The sequence below is a fragment of the Cyprinodon variegatus genome, unplaced genomic scaffold (assembly GCF_000732505.1).
Source record: "Cyprinodon variegatus isolate N-32 unplaced genomic scaffold, C_variegatus-1.0 Scaffold49, whole genome shotgun sequence".
NCBI classification, from domain to species: Eukaryota; Metazoa; Chordata; class Actinopteri; order Cyprinodontiformes; family Cyprinodontidae; genus Cyprinodon; species Cyprinodon variegatus.
Window position 1 is genome coordinate 673,406 of NW_015150502.1, and position 19,019 is coordinate 692,424.

Sequence of the window (19,019 nt, forward strand, 5' to 3'; positions counted from 1 at the left end):
CCTTACACAAACATATCACCAGAATGATTGACAATTAGGAGGACCACTTATTTAGATGATCCACCCGGAAATAAAAACATCCTTCACTAAACCTTTAAATATTTTTGTACAGGCTCTAAATGTAAAAAATGCAGAATAAAGGGAGAAATTGGGAAAGTGTAGCAGTTTCTATTGTGGACAAAAATGTGAATTAAAATCTTGCACCTGGGAACAAGAAGAGCCCCCCAGGAGGAGCTTGGTGAGGTGGGGGGAAGGCTACAGGATGTCCCGCGGTTTTCCAAAGCTGACAACAGTGAAGACATAAGTGTTTCATTGTGTGTGGATAATGGCCGCTGAGTAAATTACCTGCAGATAAAATGATGGAAGCAGAGTTCCAGGAAAATCGCCTCCTCCTCAGGGAGAAACTTTTCAAATTAACCTCAGCTTAACAGCAGAGTTTAGAGTCAAGGTTACCAATTGAATAATCGTATTATTTTATTAGTAATCATTTATTTTTTGCAATCATTCATTCCCCTTATTCGTTTTTATTGCCTTTGATGCCCAGCTTTATCATTTATTTATTTTCTCTACTATTATCTCTCTTCTTTTCTCAGGGTTTTTCTTTTAAGACGTTTTCCATGTACAGCCCTGAATTGTTTTGTTACTGAAATATGCTATATAAATACATTTCCCTTGGCTTTAAGGTGAATCTATGGAAAACTGCACAGGTAGCGATGATGTCACATGCACATTTTATCTCTGGTTGAATGCAGGTTGGGCTTTAATTAACCTTTGATATGGCAAGTAACCGTTTTTCATCACATGCTTACCCCTTAAAAATGGAGTCCCTCCCTCAGTGAGTTCTAGAAACACAAGATCTATATCCAGCCATTCAGCAAAGATACAGCTACATGGCTGTACATCTTATTTTGGCATTTGACCAGTTAAATGAGTCCTTGAATGATATATTACCTACTTTAATTTAAGTTGAAAGAAAAAAGTTAACAAGAAATAAAAGGTAAAAAGCTAATTGAAAAGTTAAAAAGGTAAAATTAAAAAGTTAATAAGCCTAGTTTATAATTATATTTAGGTTTATAAAGTAACAAATTTTAAGTGCCAGTATCAGTATTAATGCCTCCAAGGTTATGTTGGACCAAAAATAATGTGTTACTTTCACTCTCAGTGTTTTTCATTAATTCCTTCTAGAAGCACTATTGTTATTTTTCTTAATATATTCGGGAAAGTTGGCGTTCGATCAAAATATCAATATTTTTTTATGTTTTAAAGGCAATAAAGGTCTTGTCCTGGATTCCAATAACACTACTGGTTTGAAATTTTGATTTTCAAAATATTTCACTGAGTGCCCTTAAAGGGTTAAAGAAAGTTACAAAAAGTTAAGGAATGGTAAAAACGAAAGTCCTAAATGCTAATTAGCCGAATGATTACAAACTGGATGACAATAAATTTTATATATTATTTACCTTTATTTGTCTAGACAGCTTTAAATTTCCTCCAGTCCATTTTATCTGGTCAGACTTAGTAGAGCGAAGCAACAAAGACGACCTTGGAGGGTTTTTAATGTTTGGACACAAAGGGAAGACGAAGGCCGACGTCTAAACAAAGAGGGAAGAGAAATGACAGATGGCATCTAATTTATCTCCTTTTCTCAGCAATGACGGCGCGACAGAAAGACTTTCAAAGTAGTGACAAAAAAGTTTGATTAATTTAAGAGTCTGGTTCTTTTGTTTGCAAAGAAACATCAGAATCCTCTGAGACAGGCCTGGTTAAAACAACGCTCATGCCAAGAAGTCCGGGAGTCGGTCCCTCATGGGTGGAATTCCTCCTTTAGCACATTCCATAGTTTTCTTTAATTACCCATTTGATGGTTTTGTATTTGCCATTAATCCATCACCAGTAAACAAAGCATGTGAAAGTGCTGCTAGAAGTGGGGTGAGCTGCAGGATCCCTGTAGAAAGTCTGCGGACATGCAGGGAATATATGAATGCTTGTTCTGTTTGGCAGCTATCATCTAGTTAGAGAAGATCATAAATCACCTGCGGACGGATCAACCAACAATAATAAACTGAACCAACTGAAGGACAGAAGAGAACAACCTTTATTCTGAGGCAGCGTTTGCATCTAAATATTGCACGGCAATAGTTATTAAAAACTGCCAAAGGAAATCTATTTTTAAAGTCGTAGGGAAGCGGGCCGTGTGGTGCCCGACTTTACACGAGTGAATAAAGTGAATGTGATTGGTTATCAAGAGGGCAGGATTGTTGTGGCAGAAGGTTTGCAAGCAAGACCACTCCCGTTGTCTCAGCAGGGCCAGAAACATCCTGAGGGATACCACCCACCCCGGCTTCCATCTCCTTAACCTGTTGCCCTCAGGCAGGCGCTTCAGGTCAATACGGACCAGAGCAAACAGACTCAGGGATAGCTTCTTTCCTAAAGCTGTTACCACACTCAACCTACGTTCGGACTTGCACTAATGTATATGTATGTACGTGTTATTTATGTGTGCACTTTTACGGAGCTGCTCTCCAAATCTCATTGTATTGTGTACAATGACAATTTACAGTTAGCAACTAAGTGCTAATAGGTTCCCAATGGGAAATTACATTGGGACCAAGTAGCACTAAATTGGTGACTAAAGGGCTGGTTATACTCCCGCAGCAGTGTGTCGCGATGAACTTGTCGCAGGTATGAGGCAGGCATTTTTGATTTATGCCCAATATTGAAGCGTGGTCTGTGCTATGTTATTCCAACCCACAACGCAAGAGGGACAATCAGGAAATAGCTGTGGGTCTAGATACGGCCGAGGCGGTGAGGAAGTGGGGGCAATTTTGTAAGACAACGGAGGGACATGAGGGCGAAAAAGAGCTGAGATCCAGGTGGAAAAAGGGTCCCAGCGTTCTTGTGCACCTTGCTCTTCTAGTTGGTCCAACTTCACAAGTCGTTTTCCACAATGGCGGTCATACAAACAAAAAAAGCCGGTAAGGTACCAAACAGGAAATATGCGGATGTAGATTTGACCAATCAGAGGCCTCCTATCTGTGGTCACCTACTATTTGGGAGAGGTGCAGCAGAGTGTCTGTGGAAGGGGCGGGGACGTCTCTGCGTTAACTGCAGCACACACGCAGACGACCAAGTTTCGAAGTATAAATCAGCCTTTAGCAACGACACTGTCAAGGAACGCTACGGACAGCGGACACATGCAAGAGGAGGAGAGTTTAGTGTCGGAGGTCGTGGATGAGTCTCCTCCATCATACATTTTTTATTTAGAGGAGGAAAGCGGGAATGAAGATGCTGTGGAAGAGGACGCCAGGGCGGCAGAAGCTTGGTTTGGTGTAGAAGGCTTCCAGCCGTACATGTTTGAGCCCTTGCCTCGCAACGCTGCCAGTTCTGTTAGCTCTACGCCTGCTGAAGACACAGACGTCCATCCCCGTGAACACTGGGACGGAACTCAATGGGAAAGGAAATTATTCTGATTTCTTATTTCAACCGTTGCGTATATTAGCTGCGACATATGAATCAAGATGCTTTGACCGAAAAAAAATTTGATTGACAGATGACCGCTGATATATGATTGGTCGAATTTAGGTGTTCAGGCTGATGTATAACTAACTGGCCTGCATAAGATAACGAGGGACAATATAGTCTCATAAAAAATACATTTATATACATGTTTAAGCCAGAATAATTTGACATTTAAATATAATTTACCTACGACTTTAAGGATATTTCGTCAACTATGACAAAAAATTATCAGTAACAGTCATGAAAAACAAAAATGCCAAGAAAAACAAGAAGAAACCTTAAACTTTGGTATTAAAAATATCTTTATTAAATTAGTTTAGTATCTACAGACTCAGTTTTATACATTATGCTTCAAAGGCATTTGAACTTTGGAAAGCTTTAAAACAAATCAAGTTTCTAGTTAATGAAAGAGAACAAGGCAGGAGTGTACATCTCTTATTTTAATGCCGCTTAGAATTCACATTTTCAAAATCACATAAACAGAAATTTTAAAACACAACATATATTAATAAATTACTGCATCTGTGGTTCCACTATAACTAGTCTTCAGGTAAATAAGGAGCCGGTGGCTGAAGTTGAACATTACCAGGCTTTAAAATAAAATGTGAAAATAAAGAAAATGGGTTTTCTAGTTAAACGAAATCTGGTTTAAGTAATAAAAATTTCTCTGGTATTCCACAGGGTTGAGTTCTTGACCCTTTCTTCTTGAATACAACACATCGTATTGTAAGTCTCAAAATATGGTTTATTCCTTTATTCAAATGTAAAATTTTAGTTGTAAACAAAGATAATATTTCGGGATAGGTTAAACAATTGATCAGAATTAATTGTTCAAGATCATATTTGTTTAATTGCACTTTTTATAGAGAGCAACCGTTAAGAGAGCATCAATGAATGGCAAATATCCAATATGTTGGTAACCGCAGCAATGATTATAAAATTTGGCACTGACATCATACCAGGCAGTACTTCAGATATTAAAGTGGAAGAATTTATTAATCCTACGGAAGCATATTGCATTACAAAATCTCATAACTATCAGATGCTTATCTCAATATCATGAGATCTTTTCAATGAGTGGGTTGTTGGATCTAATCTGCTTTTATTTCCTTTTAGGTATGCGACACTGCGAAATACTGAGTTTCCTCAATGTGGATGGAATTAGTTTTAGTTTGTCAGCATTGTGCATAAGTCCTTAGAATTTTTTAGGGGAAACAGCCCACTCTACTCTGACTTGCTGGAAGTCGCACTGTTCCTGCAGGAGCAATTAAACCAGCACGGGATGCTTTATGACTATAAATAAATGCATCTGAAATGCATTCCAACTGGCTTGGTGGTTTCCCAAACAACTTTCTGCACTGATGGAAAAGATTTTCCCGATTCTGATTCCCTTATCGATTCTGTGAAACAATGAACTTGGTAAGTGCGCGGTGACATTCGTCTACCTTCGCCTGGGACGTTCTATTTCTGCCTGCCTCAGCGAGAACAGAAGGCAGTGAACGGGAGCTGCAGCCTCTGATCCAGCCAGGCTACCTATCTCGTCAGTTATCTAAATCTAATAGAGAAGGCATCCTTTCAATGAAAAAGCATTACTGTACAATTTTTGGAACTAAACTCATCTCCCCCCGATTTAAATAAACTAGCGTCCACTTTCTCTCGCTCCCTTAACTGCAGAGCAACTTCGTAGCATGTTTAATAACCCCAAAGAGACGTAGGAAACTGGTTTATTTGCAGAAATGGCATATGATTTACTAGGAACCACATTAAGCAAAGCCAGTGACATAAAACTAGCTACTAACCACCAGAGTTACCTTCCATGCTGGTCGTAACTTTAGCTTCTGCCTGGAAGGCATCAAATCTTCCGTTTAAGTAATTTTGGGAAGGGGCGAAAATTTTGGTTAGCTGATTGGCCTATGTTGGTGATAGACGGGCCAAATAAACCAATCAGATCAGCGAAGCATATGACGTACTGACAGAGCGACGACGAAGAGGAGCCAATTGATAGATCAAACTCTTGCTGAAACCAGTCTGGAGAAGAGCAAAAACATCTTGTCCTCTGAGAAAAGCCTCCAGAGCAGTGTTTTGCTCTTCTTTCAGTGAAGAAATACTCTGTAATTCCGATAAAACTTGCTCGATAGCCACGCTAACGCTAGTTTCATCGGCTGAAGCCGCCATGTTCTTTAGACTGAACTGTCGCGCTTCTCGTTGCGTCACACCTCAACCCGCCTCAAAGCCAACGCTGATTGGACGTTCGTTTGGTGAACTGGTCCAAATTTTCTTTAACTTAGAGTCTCCAGACTGATCTGCGAGTGAAACCTTGAAAGCTCGCAAGATCAGGATGGTACCAACGCACATCAGGTCAGACCTCGGTGCAGAGAAATGTTCAGTGGGACAGATGCAGATATTTTTAAAAAGTAATCATGAAGACCAGTTTTCTGAGAGATGCTACATTACTGGCTCAAGTAATCATAACCACATATATAGTCCAGATCTCATAATTACGAGATACTGATCTTGTAATGAGATAAGCTGTCTGATTTTTTTTTTCTTTGGTGAACGCAATACGTTTCCATAGAATTCTGCAGCTATTTTCAAATCTTCTTTTTTCTCTTCCATTAAGAATATTCGGTAAAAGATAAAATTCAAAGTTTAGTTCCTTTTAATGAATTTGACTAACAAATTAACCAAAACACTTACTTATAAACTGTTTTAAATATACCTGATTGTGAACAAATAAAGAAAATCTGTGATTCTAAGTGATAAAACAGTTCTCTATTTCGAGAGAACTGTAGGAGAGAACTGTAGGTAAGAAGTAGGTTTGTGGCGTTACACAGGGACCAATTCTTGAACTTTTTTTTGCTGTAAGAAAATGTCCATAAACTTTATCGAAACACAATATATTTCATGACTAATCATGAAATTGTTACATGGAAATTGAATAATTCCAAAATGTAGTCCTTTAATTTGGACTTAATTTGAAGAAAGTCTCTAGAGTTGTTACAGCTGTGTGTGAAGCAATGGGACAAAGCAGTGGGTAGATGTCATTTGAATGCGAGGATGTTTGGGATTACAAAGATATGATTTAGTTTCTGGTTCACGGTGGTTTATTATGAGAAAGCAATGAGCACAAATATTTAATCACCGGTTCTTTTGGAACGCCTCGTTTCCTGACAGGGAAAACATGGGACAGATGTGCGTCCAGGCCTCATTTTAAGTCATCAAGCAAAGTGGTGAAACTTGCGGCTTATGTTTTTAGTTTGGGTTTTATGAGAACAAGCGTTTAAGGCTTTTATTGTGGCCCCCCCTTTCCCTCCCCCTGGATGTCCTTTAAGGCTCAAACAAAGGCACATAGATCTGTGTTTTCTAAATGAAAGTCATGATTTATAGTCTGCTTTGAATTCTTGTCAGGAAGAACTTGACTTGTTGATATTTATTATGGTTTTACTGTCAGCCAAAAAACCTTTGATAGTGTGTTTATAGGGCTGCTGTTTATTTATTGTTTTGGATAGACTTTATTGTGGCTTCATTGGTGTTTAAATCAGTTTTTTTCCTAACGTTTGCTTTCTGGTTCTTGGGCACTTCAGGTCAAAGGTAAACAGAACAGTAGCTGAAGACTTTCCTTTAAAATGGGGTGGGGGTAGAGAAGGATCAAATGAGGATGTTTTTGGAAGGAGAGACATGATTCAGAGCTGGAAGGTATTTAAAGTGCAGATTGACTGCGACTCCCAGCTTCAGTCTGGATGCAATTATGACTAAACAGACTCAAGGCAGCATGGTCTGGTTGGTGGAAAGAGACACGCATTCCTTTGGGCGCGTTTAACATCAGAACTAGGTCGTACCGAGGTGAATAAGACACCACTGTGTCTGTCGGATGTAAGGCCACTGAGTAAAAGCCAACTCTGATATCTGACAGGAGAATCTCGTGGAGAAACCCAAAGCAAAACCCTTCAGTCCTCAGGTCAAAGGTCAGCATCCCTGAGGAAAAGCAGTGGGGTAACAAGCATAGTTGCCCTTCACAAAGGTAGCAAAATCTAAACCTAAAGAGAAACTTGTAATGCTTTGCATAGTTTTTTGGCAACGTGAGACGATCAATCAGTCTTCAGTTTAAAAATGGCACCTAAAACGAGGGGTGTTCCCAACTAAGAAAGCAAACCCATCTTTCTTCCAATATTCATTAATGGATGGTAAATCCAGCTTAGGAAAAATCTGAATACAATGAGCAGCAATTGCTTCTTTTAAACAGATCTCACAACACCTTATGGACAAAAGACATTATTTTAAAATGTTCACATTTTGGACGAAGAAAACAGATGGTTTGAGAGGGGCATGAAGGAAGCCTTCTATGTTAAGAAAAAAACAACAACCTTAAACCGAGGGGGGGTGGACTCAGATATCAAACTACAATGCAACCATTGAGTTGATCCCTTCCTGCTATCGTCGCAACTGCCACCCCTTTACAGGGGAACTGAAGACCTCTCCTGTTTAGCCAGGCTAACAATTACCCTTAACAACCCTCCTTTCAGAGACATAGACAGGTATGGGGCTTTGCAGGCTAACAAAAGAAGCCAAACAACCCCCATTCCAAAGGGCGGGACCCATTTGTCTGTTTCAACTTGAAGGTTCTCTAAACAAAAACAAGGCCTTGTTGGGCTGCTGTATAAAACCTCAAACTCAACGCTATTCCTGACATTTTGAATTGAAAAAACTTCCTGGATGGGAAGCAAAACGTCGTCAAAATTGGAAAAAAGTCCACTGGATTGTTTTTTGTTTTTACTTTTTTTGGACAGATCTCAAGAAGTTGTGTTTATTCTGTCTACCGTCTGCTTTAATATAAACTTTCACAAAGAGATTCCATAAAAGTCTGGATAGATGTTAGATTCTACATGCCATTTTACTTAGCAGCATCTAACATATCAATCAATCAATGTTTTATATTCATAAAAAAATAAAAACATTTTTTAAAGGCTGATATGAGTCAAAGATATCTACAGTCTTCTGGCATTGGAAGTATTGGTGGTGTTACACTTCCGACACCATAGCCAGACAAATTTGGGTCCCTATAGCAACAAATAGCTTCTAAAGACCTCAGGCTTGTTTTACTGTCATTGCATTTTGCAAACAAGATATGATGAGGTGATGCTAATCAGAATAGGAATAAATGAGTCCAGGTTTTCAAAATGTTTAACTTCTTAACTATGCCTATTAGTAGTAAATAATGCTATTTAAACTTTCAGCACAGAGACACAAAGAATGTTCTGACTGAGATGCAATGATTATTTACGGGCTAAAATATTCCACACTTCATTTTTATTAGTATTGCACCAATACCGATACTAGTATCGGGCAGGGCCCCGATCCAGCACTAAAATGGTGGTAATGGCATCGTCGAATACCAACTATTGGGCACCGATACCATTTTGAGAGCCAAAAGTTCATTCAACTATCGTCACCCATTCCAGATAGGCAATAAAAAGTTCTACTGGATTCACTTTTAGTATTTTTCCTGCTTGACAAAGGTAGGCAGCAGCTTGACAAAGCCATGATGGAAATTATTTTAAATCTAGTATGCAGTTCTTCATATATACATACACATCAATTTCAATGGTATCGTTATTGGCCAATACTGCACAGCCAGGTATCCGGTATCAGGGCCAAAAAATGGCATTGGCGTAACACACATTTTTATCAATCCTTAAAACAGCATAAAATGTTCAAAGTGCTTTTGCAGACTGAATTTTCGCACAAATTTGGAAATCCGGACTTGATGTGTAAATATGGGTAAATCTACAACTTGTTTGTCAAGGCGTGCCTGACTTGTGCGTACCGCCTGGGTCAATCGGTTCATATTTAACTTAGCTTACTGCAAATTTCTAACAAAAATTGAATCCTTCCTGATTAATGGCATTCTGAGTGATTCATCACTTATGCTGATGACAGTACGATTTTTTTCTCCCCCCAAAACGGCAACTTTTGATCATATTTAGGGTCCTTTCTGCTGGGAAAGAAGAACATCTGGGAACTAATAAAACATCTGAAATAAACATTGGGTTTGGAGAATTTAGTTTTTTTGGCAGCTGCAGAGATTTTGCAACAGTTTCAGTGTGTATTTTGTTTCTTTTAAAGCTTTCTTTTACTCCTGCTTCTCAATATGACGATATGTTACAGTACCTATTTTAAATAGGAGCCAAGACTGACCTAAACATGGCCGACAGCTCATGTTTACCTTTCTTTAAAAGCACAACGAAATGTTTAATTGAACGGCTATTTCAGAGATAAAGAATCTGCTTCCATTGTCAGTAAACTACGTACCTAAGTAAAGACTAGTTGTTTTTTTTTCTTGTTTTGCCCTTTCTTTGTTTTTGTTCTTTACAATATAAATTTGGCACAGGTTGTTAGATTAAATAAAGTTGTCTTACAGGCTTCATGTACTTTAGTTAGCAGATGTAAAATGAATAAATGGTCAATTAGTTTTCCTGTTGAGGTGAAATATTGGTGTCTGCTCCATTTGTCTCTCTCGGTGGGTCTGGGTCGCATTCAGTCCACCAGTGATTTCAGATCTGGCAGTCCCCTCAGCTTCATGTCCAGCAGCATCTGTCCATAGGCTTTACCCTGAGAAAAGAAAAGGCCAAACGAAATGTTCCTCATGTGTTCAAACAACAAACACTCTGAATGTGTCTGGTTTCTCAGGATGTGTTGGAGTTTTATGGCCCTGCAATCTGTGTGGTTTGGCACATTTGAATTGCTTCTTTGATGTTGCAAGAAAGAAATGTTGAACTTCAGAACTTCATTTATACTGAAAAATTTTATTACATCTCAATAAAAAAAAAACCTAAGTCAGATTAACTCGAAACCAGTTAAAGGAAAAACAGTGACATGTTTCTCTTTTATATCTCCTATATATCTTATATATCACCACTCTCCCATAGGTTTCCAGTAAACTTATTGTCCCAGCAGAAACGGGTTGGTCAACATGGGATTCTTCTGTTGTTTTCTTGTGACTCCATCTATTTCATGAAGTTCAGTGGACCCTCCTGCAGCAATTTCACTGTTTGAATGGTTTAATTAGGTTTGTAGACTCCTCCCTTATATCTCCCAACATCAAAATAGCTTTATAGACAAACACTTGTTTTAGTTTCCTCAGACATGTCGGCAAAAATGATTGCTTTTGTTTTCTAAATGCATCTGTAAACTGCAATCCTGGATTTGTACGTTGCATTAATGGCTTCTTCCTCACTGAATGGCTTTTCAGCCCAGGTTGTTTAAGGATTTACTTACTAACAATGATTTACAAGACTCTTCCAGCATCTTCACAAGGTTTTTCTTTTTACTTTTGTTCTGAAATTGATCAAATAACTCAAAAATTGTATGGCTAGCCCACCTCTAAGAGTCATGATTGTGTTTTAACAGATGAGTTTAGCACTTTAGGGTCTGGAAAGTAGAATTGATACTGAATAAAGTCAAAGCCCAAAAACAAATTTTAATTACATAGAAAAAAGCTAAAAAAAAAAAGGAACAACTATCTTCATGGTGCAGAGAAGTAGAATGCTGAGAAAAAATGAAAAACAGAGATCATATCTCGCCTATCCTGGCTTCTCTTCATTGGCTTCCTGTTAAATCCAGAATAGAATTTAAAATCCTCCTTCTCACATATAAAGCCTTAAATGGCCAAGCTCCATCTGATATCAGAGATCTGATTGTTCCTTATGTTCCTAACAGAGCACTTCGCTCTCAATCTGCAGGTTTACTAGTGGTTCCTAGAATTTCTAAAAGTAGAATGGGAGGCAGATCTTTTAGTTCTCAGGCTCCTCTCGTGTGGAACCAACTACCAGTTTTAGTCCGTGAGGCAGACACCCTGTCTACTTTTAAGGCTAGGCTTAAAACTTTCCTTTTTGATAACGCTTATAGTTAGAGTGGCTCAGGTTATCCTGAGCTATCTCTATAGTTATGCTGCTATAGGCTTAGACTGCTGGAGGACATAGGGACCCCCATTTCATCATTCTGCTTCATTCTATCTCTATTCTCCCACTCTGCAGAATCTGTTAGTTCAATCTCTAACGTTCTGCTCCCTCTGCTTTTTCTCATAGTAGCTTCATCTGGTCTGTTCCTGTTTGGCTGTGACTCCATCCTGGAGAGAATTATCAGCTGTGCTGCTGCCATCAACACCTTTGTTTCTAGATGCTGGAGATCAGCCTGTTCTCCAGTGTAGTCCTGTTTCTTTGACTGTGACTAACTGGATGTGCTCTCTTCGTCCTCTGGCATGGGAGCTGCCTTGGATCTCGTCTGCCTGGCTGTGTGTTTCCTGGACGGGGTCGCCTTCTGTCTCCTTGAACCCCAGTGGGCCTCGGCAGGTGGCCGCTCACACTGAGGCTGGTTCTGCTGGAGGTTTCTTCCTGTTAAAAGGTTTTTTCTTCTCCACTGTCGCTACAAGCATTCTTAGAGTGAGGGACTGCCTTCAAGTCGATGCAATCAGCTGGTTTTCCTTAGATAAAAACTTTGAATCAATCTCACTGTATGACCTTGTGAACTGTAAAGTGCCTTGAGATGATGTGTTGTGAATTGGTGCTATAGAAATAAACTGAATTAGCTAAAATGTCCATTTAATCTCAACTAAAAGAGAAGAGATGGGGCTCTGCCTCAAATTGTTGTTTGCTAATTGGAGAAATTTGGTGTTTGTTTGCTTCCTGGAGGGGTTGATTATCCTTCTATGTAAAAGTAAATCTGAAAAGTTAATTGTGCATATTCGAGACCTTTATAATAATAAGATAAGCCATAAAACATAAACTTTCTTTAAAACTACACCAGGTGTTAAAATGACAGTTTTAGTGAAGTTAAACTTTCAGTGACCTTTTTTAGCTTTGCTCCATCCAGCTCGTGATTCAGTTGCACTGTTTTTTACACATTTTCTCCACATTTGTGTTTGATTTCGCCCAACATGCTGGGAGCACAGAGCCAAAAACTGGAACGTAAAGTAAAGCAAAGCAGCCGAAAGAAAGAAATGTTCTATAAAGCATCTTTACATCTGATAAAAATCAGTCAGAGAGGCAGATATTCTGAGTCATGGAGAGATTTCCTCTCAGCAGAGAGCTGAAAACTCAAACTAAGAAATTAATTGCTACATTGTAATTATTTCATAAAAATCACTTTTCTTGATCTGTTAGTGAGAAGCAAGCTGTGGGAAGCTGACGGCTGTGACTAAAACATGAACAAACGCTGGATATGTTGCAAGCTGTAAACTTTGTGCACAAATGAAAATGCTTCCTACGTTAAAGATTTAAAGAAACATGCATGAATTTCCAGCCTATACTTTCCTAAATATCTTAGTTTTAAATGTTTTTCTGCAGAAATCTCTGCAGGAGTCAAAACAGCTGAAGAAGCTGAGAGGCGGCCTGCATTTGTTTCATATTAAGGTCATTTCTTCCTCTAAAGGGCTGCGTTGTTTCCAGGTAGAATCAGAGCCTGCAGCAGTGATGCATGTGAACGTTACCTGGGGGTCGCTGCGTAGCGAGGCCACCCCTCCCCCTCCCAGGGAACTCCTCAGGACAAAGTTGAGGGCATGGATCCCAGGAAGAGAGTATCTGCAGAACAAGGAACGAGCAAAAAGAAAATCTGTTTAACACACCAGCCTTAGTCATACCTTCACATGTCTGCGTGTTTTTCTTGGAGCGTCGGCGGGACTTACCAGAAGTTCACGTGTGATGAATGAACGGCTGTATCACCGCTGCACACGTGCGTTGGAGAACATTCCCATTTCTAAAACCTGGGTCGGACTCTAAGACCTCCGGAAACGTGTGCGTCTGTAAGTGTTTAAAGGTGAGCGTGTGCAGGGCCCGCCTGCGGGGTTAACGAGCGGCCGCAGTGTGCTAATGAAGCGTCTGGAGGCGCTTGGAGGTGCGAAAAGTCGGCCTGAAACTTTTTATTGCGCTAATCAGAACCACAACATGTTCTGAGCCTTTGCTCCAACTGCTGCAGTTACATGGAGCGAATGTTCTTCCTTTATTGATGCAGAGAATGTGTTTTAGAAATAAACTAAGAAAAAAACATGGTCTGTAAATTAAAATATTAAGAATATAGATTTAAAAAATGAAACTTTACTGTTTTCTTATATCCTATTTATGAAATTATTGTTTTTTAAATATTTCCTTTTTTGCATATTTTAATTTTTCACATTTTTTTTTGTATTGAGTTTTACGAGTTTCAAAATACATCTTAAGTTCACTTTCTCTTCACTTGTTGTGGCGGATTTTGCTTCGTTTGAGGAGCGGAGACGTATTTGGTCTGCATGGATGTTGTTTTGGGCTTAGAGTGAAGAGAACGTTGATCTGTGGAACGCAATTTGAAAAAAATGCAACGTATAAAACTCAATGTGCGCAACCGAAATTTGAACAAATAAAATAATAATAAGAAAACAGAAAAAAAAAAACGTTATTTCAAAGGCTTTTTTTTTTTAGTTTTGTTTTACGTTTTTTGTTTTTTTTCAAAGTTTCTTTTCCAGATTGCATTTTTTATAATTTCCAATTAGCGTGCAATATTCAATAATTGCAAATAGAAACAAACCTCCTGAACTTTTACTGAAGAACAAACTTGTACGAGCTTTTTTATCATAAGCAAGATAAAGCATGATGTAGGAAAAACGTCTACAGCTCGCCATCGTCTTCTTGTTGACCAGGAAAACCTGCAACCTGCAAACCTTACATTTCAAATCTATGCTGATTTTAAAAAAAATCTACATTTTCTGCATATTTTCTTTAATTATTGAGTGTTAAGCTAATTCTTTGAACAAGTAAAAGTAAAACCTTGTGTTACTTTCACTTTTAACTGGAAAGACAATCTAGAAATAAGTAAAAATTTCTGAAATTAAGAGTATTTACCCTTAAATTGAGCAGGTATATGAGATTATTTGCCAATGGAAAGAGTATTTTTACTCTTAAAATAAGATTATTAAATAATATGCACTTGAAATAAAACAGTGCAATTGTGTTTTGTTATTTTAAGTGTAAATGTTCTTGTTTCATTGGCAAAAAATGTCTCTTTTACCTCCTCAATCTAAGAAAAAATGCACTTATTTTATGAAAAAAATGACTTATCTAGATGTCAGTACTTGAGTATTCAGTATGAACTGCAGCTATCCCAGATCGATACACTGCAAAAAACTAAATCTTGATAAGTCATTTCTTCCTAAAATAAGTGCATTTGTTCTTGAATTGAGGAGATAAAAGAGACGTCTTGCCAATGGAACAAGACAATTTAGATTTAAAATAAGAAAACACAATTGCATTGTCTTATTTCAAGTGAACACTATCTAATTATCTTATTTTAAGAGTAAAAATACTGATTCCATTGGCAAACTATCTCATTTACCTACTCAAATCAAGGGTAAATACACTTAATTTAAGAAACTTTTACTTATTTCTAGATAGTTTTTCCAGTGTAACTTAGAACTCGACTCACTTTCACACTTATCAATCTGGCTACTGCCAGTTTATTTATTCTGATCCTTTCCAGTAACCTCACCTAAACAGCTAAAGACCTGATGCATCCGTCGGTCTTCCACATTTGGACAATATTCCAAGGAAGGAAGTCAGGCTCCTCTCCTCCATTATTCTGCACGGATTGCTTTGACTTGGACTCTAAAGACTTTAACCCAACTTGATGGAGAGCTTCCAAGTCCTCAGACAATCATTGTCTTCCAGAGGTCTGTGCAGGACTTAGCATTCTAGTTAGGTTAAATCCTACGTCCCTCTATGTTGAGCTCACCGTGTGACGGCGTTGTGGACTCCAGGCTCGATCAGGTGAGAGAAGTAGTCCTCCACCACAGAAGCAGTCAGGTGTTTCTTCAGGTAGGGAAAGTAGAGAGGATGGCGAGCTATAACTCCTACAGAGACATAAGAAGGGTTAGATTATTTATCCTAGATCAGATCCTAGGGTCTGATCTTCAGAAGGTTGGTGAGTCTTAAACAAGGAAGGGCAAACATGTTCGTAAGCACAGAGTAGATCTTCAGGTGCAAAAGGATTTGTGTTTGCAATTCAGCGGACAACTGTGCAAACCTTTGCCTTCATCAATAAGCAGATCTTATACTAATGACCAAACTGTGCAAATTCATGGAATGGGGATAAGGAAATGCAAACTTTTACCATGTGGAAAACAGTTCTTTAAAATCAGAAACTAGATTTTATGAGTTTCTTTTTTTTTTGTAATGTCAGGTAGGGGTGTAAATAATAATCGTTTTGTATCGACGCATTGATCGTGTGGGTCTTTGGTCTGGTTGGGTGGGGGTCCTTTATAACAGCAGAAATGTTACGCTGCTCCACAATGCAGCACAGCTAAATATCCTCCATTAAGGTGAGAACTTTAGAAGTTTATCCAGTCTTTATATTTTCAATCAGAACCAAATAAAGTTAATTCTTCCTCCTTGTAGCCATTAAACAACAATATAATATATCTGACGAAATTGTATTTATAAATGTTTTTTTTTAAAGATTTTTAAATGCCACAATAATCACATTTAATGAATTTAAGGCCTTGATTTAAATGTTTTTAATGACCTGTGGAAACCATGTTGAATAAATCGGACCGGACTCTGGATTTATTCATGCTTCTGCTCTAGCGTGTTTTTCTTCTCTTGCAAATATCAGTCAGGAGTGAACAGTGGCGCCATCTACTGGAGCTTTCTTTTAAGCGGATGGAACATATTTTAATCAAAAAAAAAAAACACTAATCAATAATTAATCAAAGGTTGATTAGTTGTTTACATCCCTAGCAGTGGCACAGAGTGGTGTTTACTGGTATTGCTTCTAGTTAGAAACATACCGACGTACTGCTCTGTCTCATCTTTATAATTCTCACTTTAGAACTATTATACCGTTAGAATTTTGTCTGTATTTCCGCTGCTCACTGCTTCCAAGCAATCTCTATCTGGGTCTGTTGGCTCGATTAAAATGCAAGGCTTAGAAGTTCTCACCGATGTTTGCCGAGTCTCCTTTGTCGCCGCTGCGTGTGTATGCCAGGTCCTCCAGCCTGTAGGTGTGTGGTCCGCAGGGCAGGTCTGAAAAGGAACCAGAAAAGACCTGCATGTTTGGCTCAGATACTTGTAGTAAAACAGGCAAACACACATTCAGTTCCTGTGAAGTAGTTCGTTTCCTGCCAGTCCTCTGCTCCCTTCCCAATGCAACCCATTCAGCTGAAGTGAAGGCTCTCCACAAACCATGAAAGCTCCTAAAACTTCTCTGAGAACGGCAAAAATCGATGTTTACGGGAGGACATCTGTGATCACTTTAGCTCGTTTCCAACATACGCACATCTCTTCTAACAAGGACTTTTCAGGAAACATGTCTGCCCTTTAGGGACCCTTAAACTGTGGCTGAAGGATCTTTTTTTATGGAGCCATTTCTGAGTCACACGTCTGTGAAACTGAAGGCATGAATAAAACCCAAACTACTGATGCTGGTGCTTCAAACGCGGCGTGTGATTGGGGGGGTTTACCCTCAGCAATGCAGAGTCTGAGGTTCTGCTGAGAGCTGGAAGAACAAAGGGAGGGAAACAGGCGCATGTTTTTAGAGGTTAACAAACAGAGAGAACCCGGATTGCTTCTGAACGCTTCTAACAAGCATCTTCCTGCTGAGATTTTTGACTTTAACCTAGAAATAATTTCCACGCATGTTGAGTTTTTCATTTTTTTATGGACCAGAGACTCATAAAAACCCAACAGGAATCAGTCCGGTTTGAAACTGAGACGCTCGCCTGGGTGATCAGGAGGGGCGGGACTTTGGAACTTCACAACCACTATTGAGCATTTTTCCTTTGGATAAACTTTATATGCACAAGTGTACTTTTACAAACAACTACAGGTGCTTGGTTCCAGGTACTTCCATACAGAAAGCACATATTCTTATCTTCAGCTACCACAGTATACATGTCAGATTAAATAATACTACTTATACTTCAGTGATAGAATCTAGGTGGTACTTTATTGTATCTATCCGTTGGTTGTGTTGTTCTTTTTACATCTCTTTGCAGGTGATGAAGCAGACTGAAGACATTTTATCGTTATCTCCCTTTTATCTCCTCTTTCTTTCATCTTTTCTCCTTTTTTTCTGTTTTCCTTTCCTGTTCTACTTACACTGCAGAGTCCATATAATCTGTAAACCTCCCTGCATAATTATAATAAAGCTATTTATGTGCATAAATCAACGGAACACTATGGCGATAGCCGTACTGCTCCACTTGTGAAAGTCAAATCTGTTGGGCTCTTTTTGGCATCGAGACAATTATTCTTGCCACATTGCCAGACAGGACACTGTTAATAAAAAAAAAATGAAACTGAGACGACTACAGTTTGTTTACCTGTGTCGGGCACCTCCTGATCCGATGTGGGAGGAGCTTCATCCTGCTGTGGTTCAGCTGCGTCCGGTTCCTTCTCCGTTAGCGACTGGACCACCTCCCCGGCAACGTGGATGTCCACCTGCCGCAACAATGACGCTTCTGGTGAAAGTCTGCTTTATCTGGAGGTGCGGGTCTTTATTGCCGTTAAAAAACACAACAGCGTCTCCATCACACTGACCTTTATCTGGGATTTGGGATGCAAGAAGAAAAACGGTTTCAGGACCGGGGATCTGTAAATATCACAAAGCAAAGCGAAGCGCTGAAGGAATGTTGTTTACTGCGGGAGAAAAGCCCGGCGGGGAGATGGACTCACACTCTGGGTCGTCCGCCCACGATGGCGGTGAGTCCAGGAGCTGCAGGTACAGAGAGAGAGAGAGGTCAGTTTCAGGTCTACAGAGGTCACATGAGCTCCTGCATGTCTCTCAGTCTGAACCGGCTGCATTCGCAGGATTCGCTCTGAGCTGGAAAAGCAGTTCAGGAGGTCATAACCCCCATCGTCTTATCTGCAGCCAGGCGAGGAAGACCACAGTTCAATAAACCTCTGCTTCTGTTTACTGCTCGCTGTATTTTATACACCGAAGATGATAAATTAGCTTCTGGACATAAACTAATGCCTTGAGAGGAGCTTCCCTGACTGCAGAGAAAAATCCAGAAACAACTGCATGAACTTTGGTTCATATTTACAGTTTTTTTTTCTCTTGGTGATAAGAAAGATAAAAGCCTTCCTATTGGTCACGTTATCTGGTTTTTAAATGAAACAACAAACTGCTTCAGAAATGTCTGGTTATATAATCAGATGTTTTCCCTCTCAGGCTGCTGGCCAGATTTGTTCCGTCAATGTTGCAGGCAAAGAAAAATATTTGTAACATGGAAATTTGAATATGGAGTGAATTTTGTTCCATTATTGTTGCAGGAAGAGAAAAACATTTGCAAAATGGAAATTTGAATATGGAGTGAATTTTGTTCCGTCAATGTTGCAACCCAAGAAAAATATTTCTAACATGGAAATTTGAATATGGAGTGAATTTTGTTCCATTATTGTTGCAGGAAGAGAAAAACATTTGTAAAATGGAAATTTGAATATGGAGTGAATTTTTGTTCCATTATTGTTGCAGGAAGA

General features: G+C 39.1%; 1 protein-coding gene across 1 annotated transcript in view; it reads right to left on the reverse strand.

Moving 5' to 3' along the window:
• Window positions 1–5,736: 5,736 nt before the first annotated feature.
• LOC107082277 overlaps window positions 5,737–19,019 on the reverse strand; it is a 31,894-nt gene continuing 18,611 nt past the window's right edge. Inside the window, exons 14-20 of the mRNA XM_015370877.1 lie at window positions 18,213–18,252; window positions 18,078–18,129; window positions 17,861–17,978; window positions 16,479–16,562; window positions 15,274–15,391; window positions 13,004–13,094; window positions 5,737–10,128 (exon numbers count right to left, since the gene is read on the reverse strand). Of these exons, the coding sequence (XP_015226363.1) occupies window positions 10,054–10,128; window positions 13,004–13,094; window positions 15,274–15,391; window positions 16,479–16,562; window positions 17,861–17,978; window positions 18,078–18,129; window positions 18,213–18,252 (578 nt within the window). The 3' untranslated portion in view covers window positions 5,737–10,053. The remainder of the gene's footprint in view (window positions 10,129–13,003; window positions 13,095–15,273; window positions 15,392–16,478; window positions 16,563–17,860; window positions 17,979–18,077; window positions 18,130–18,212; window positions 18,253–19,019) is intronic.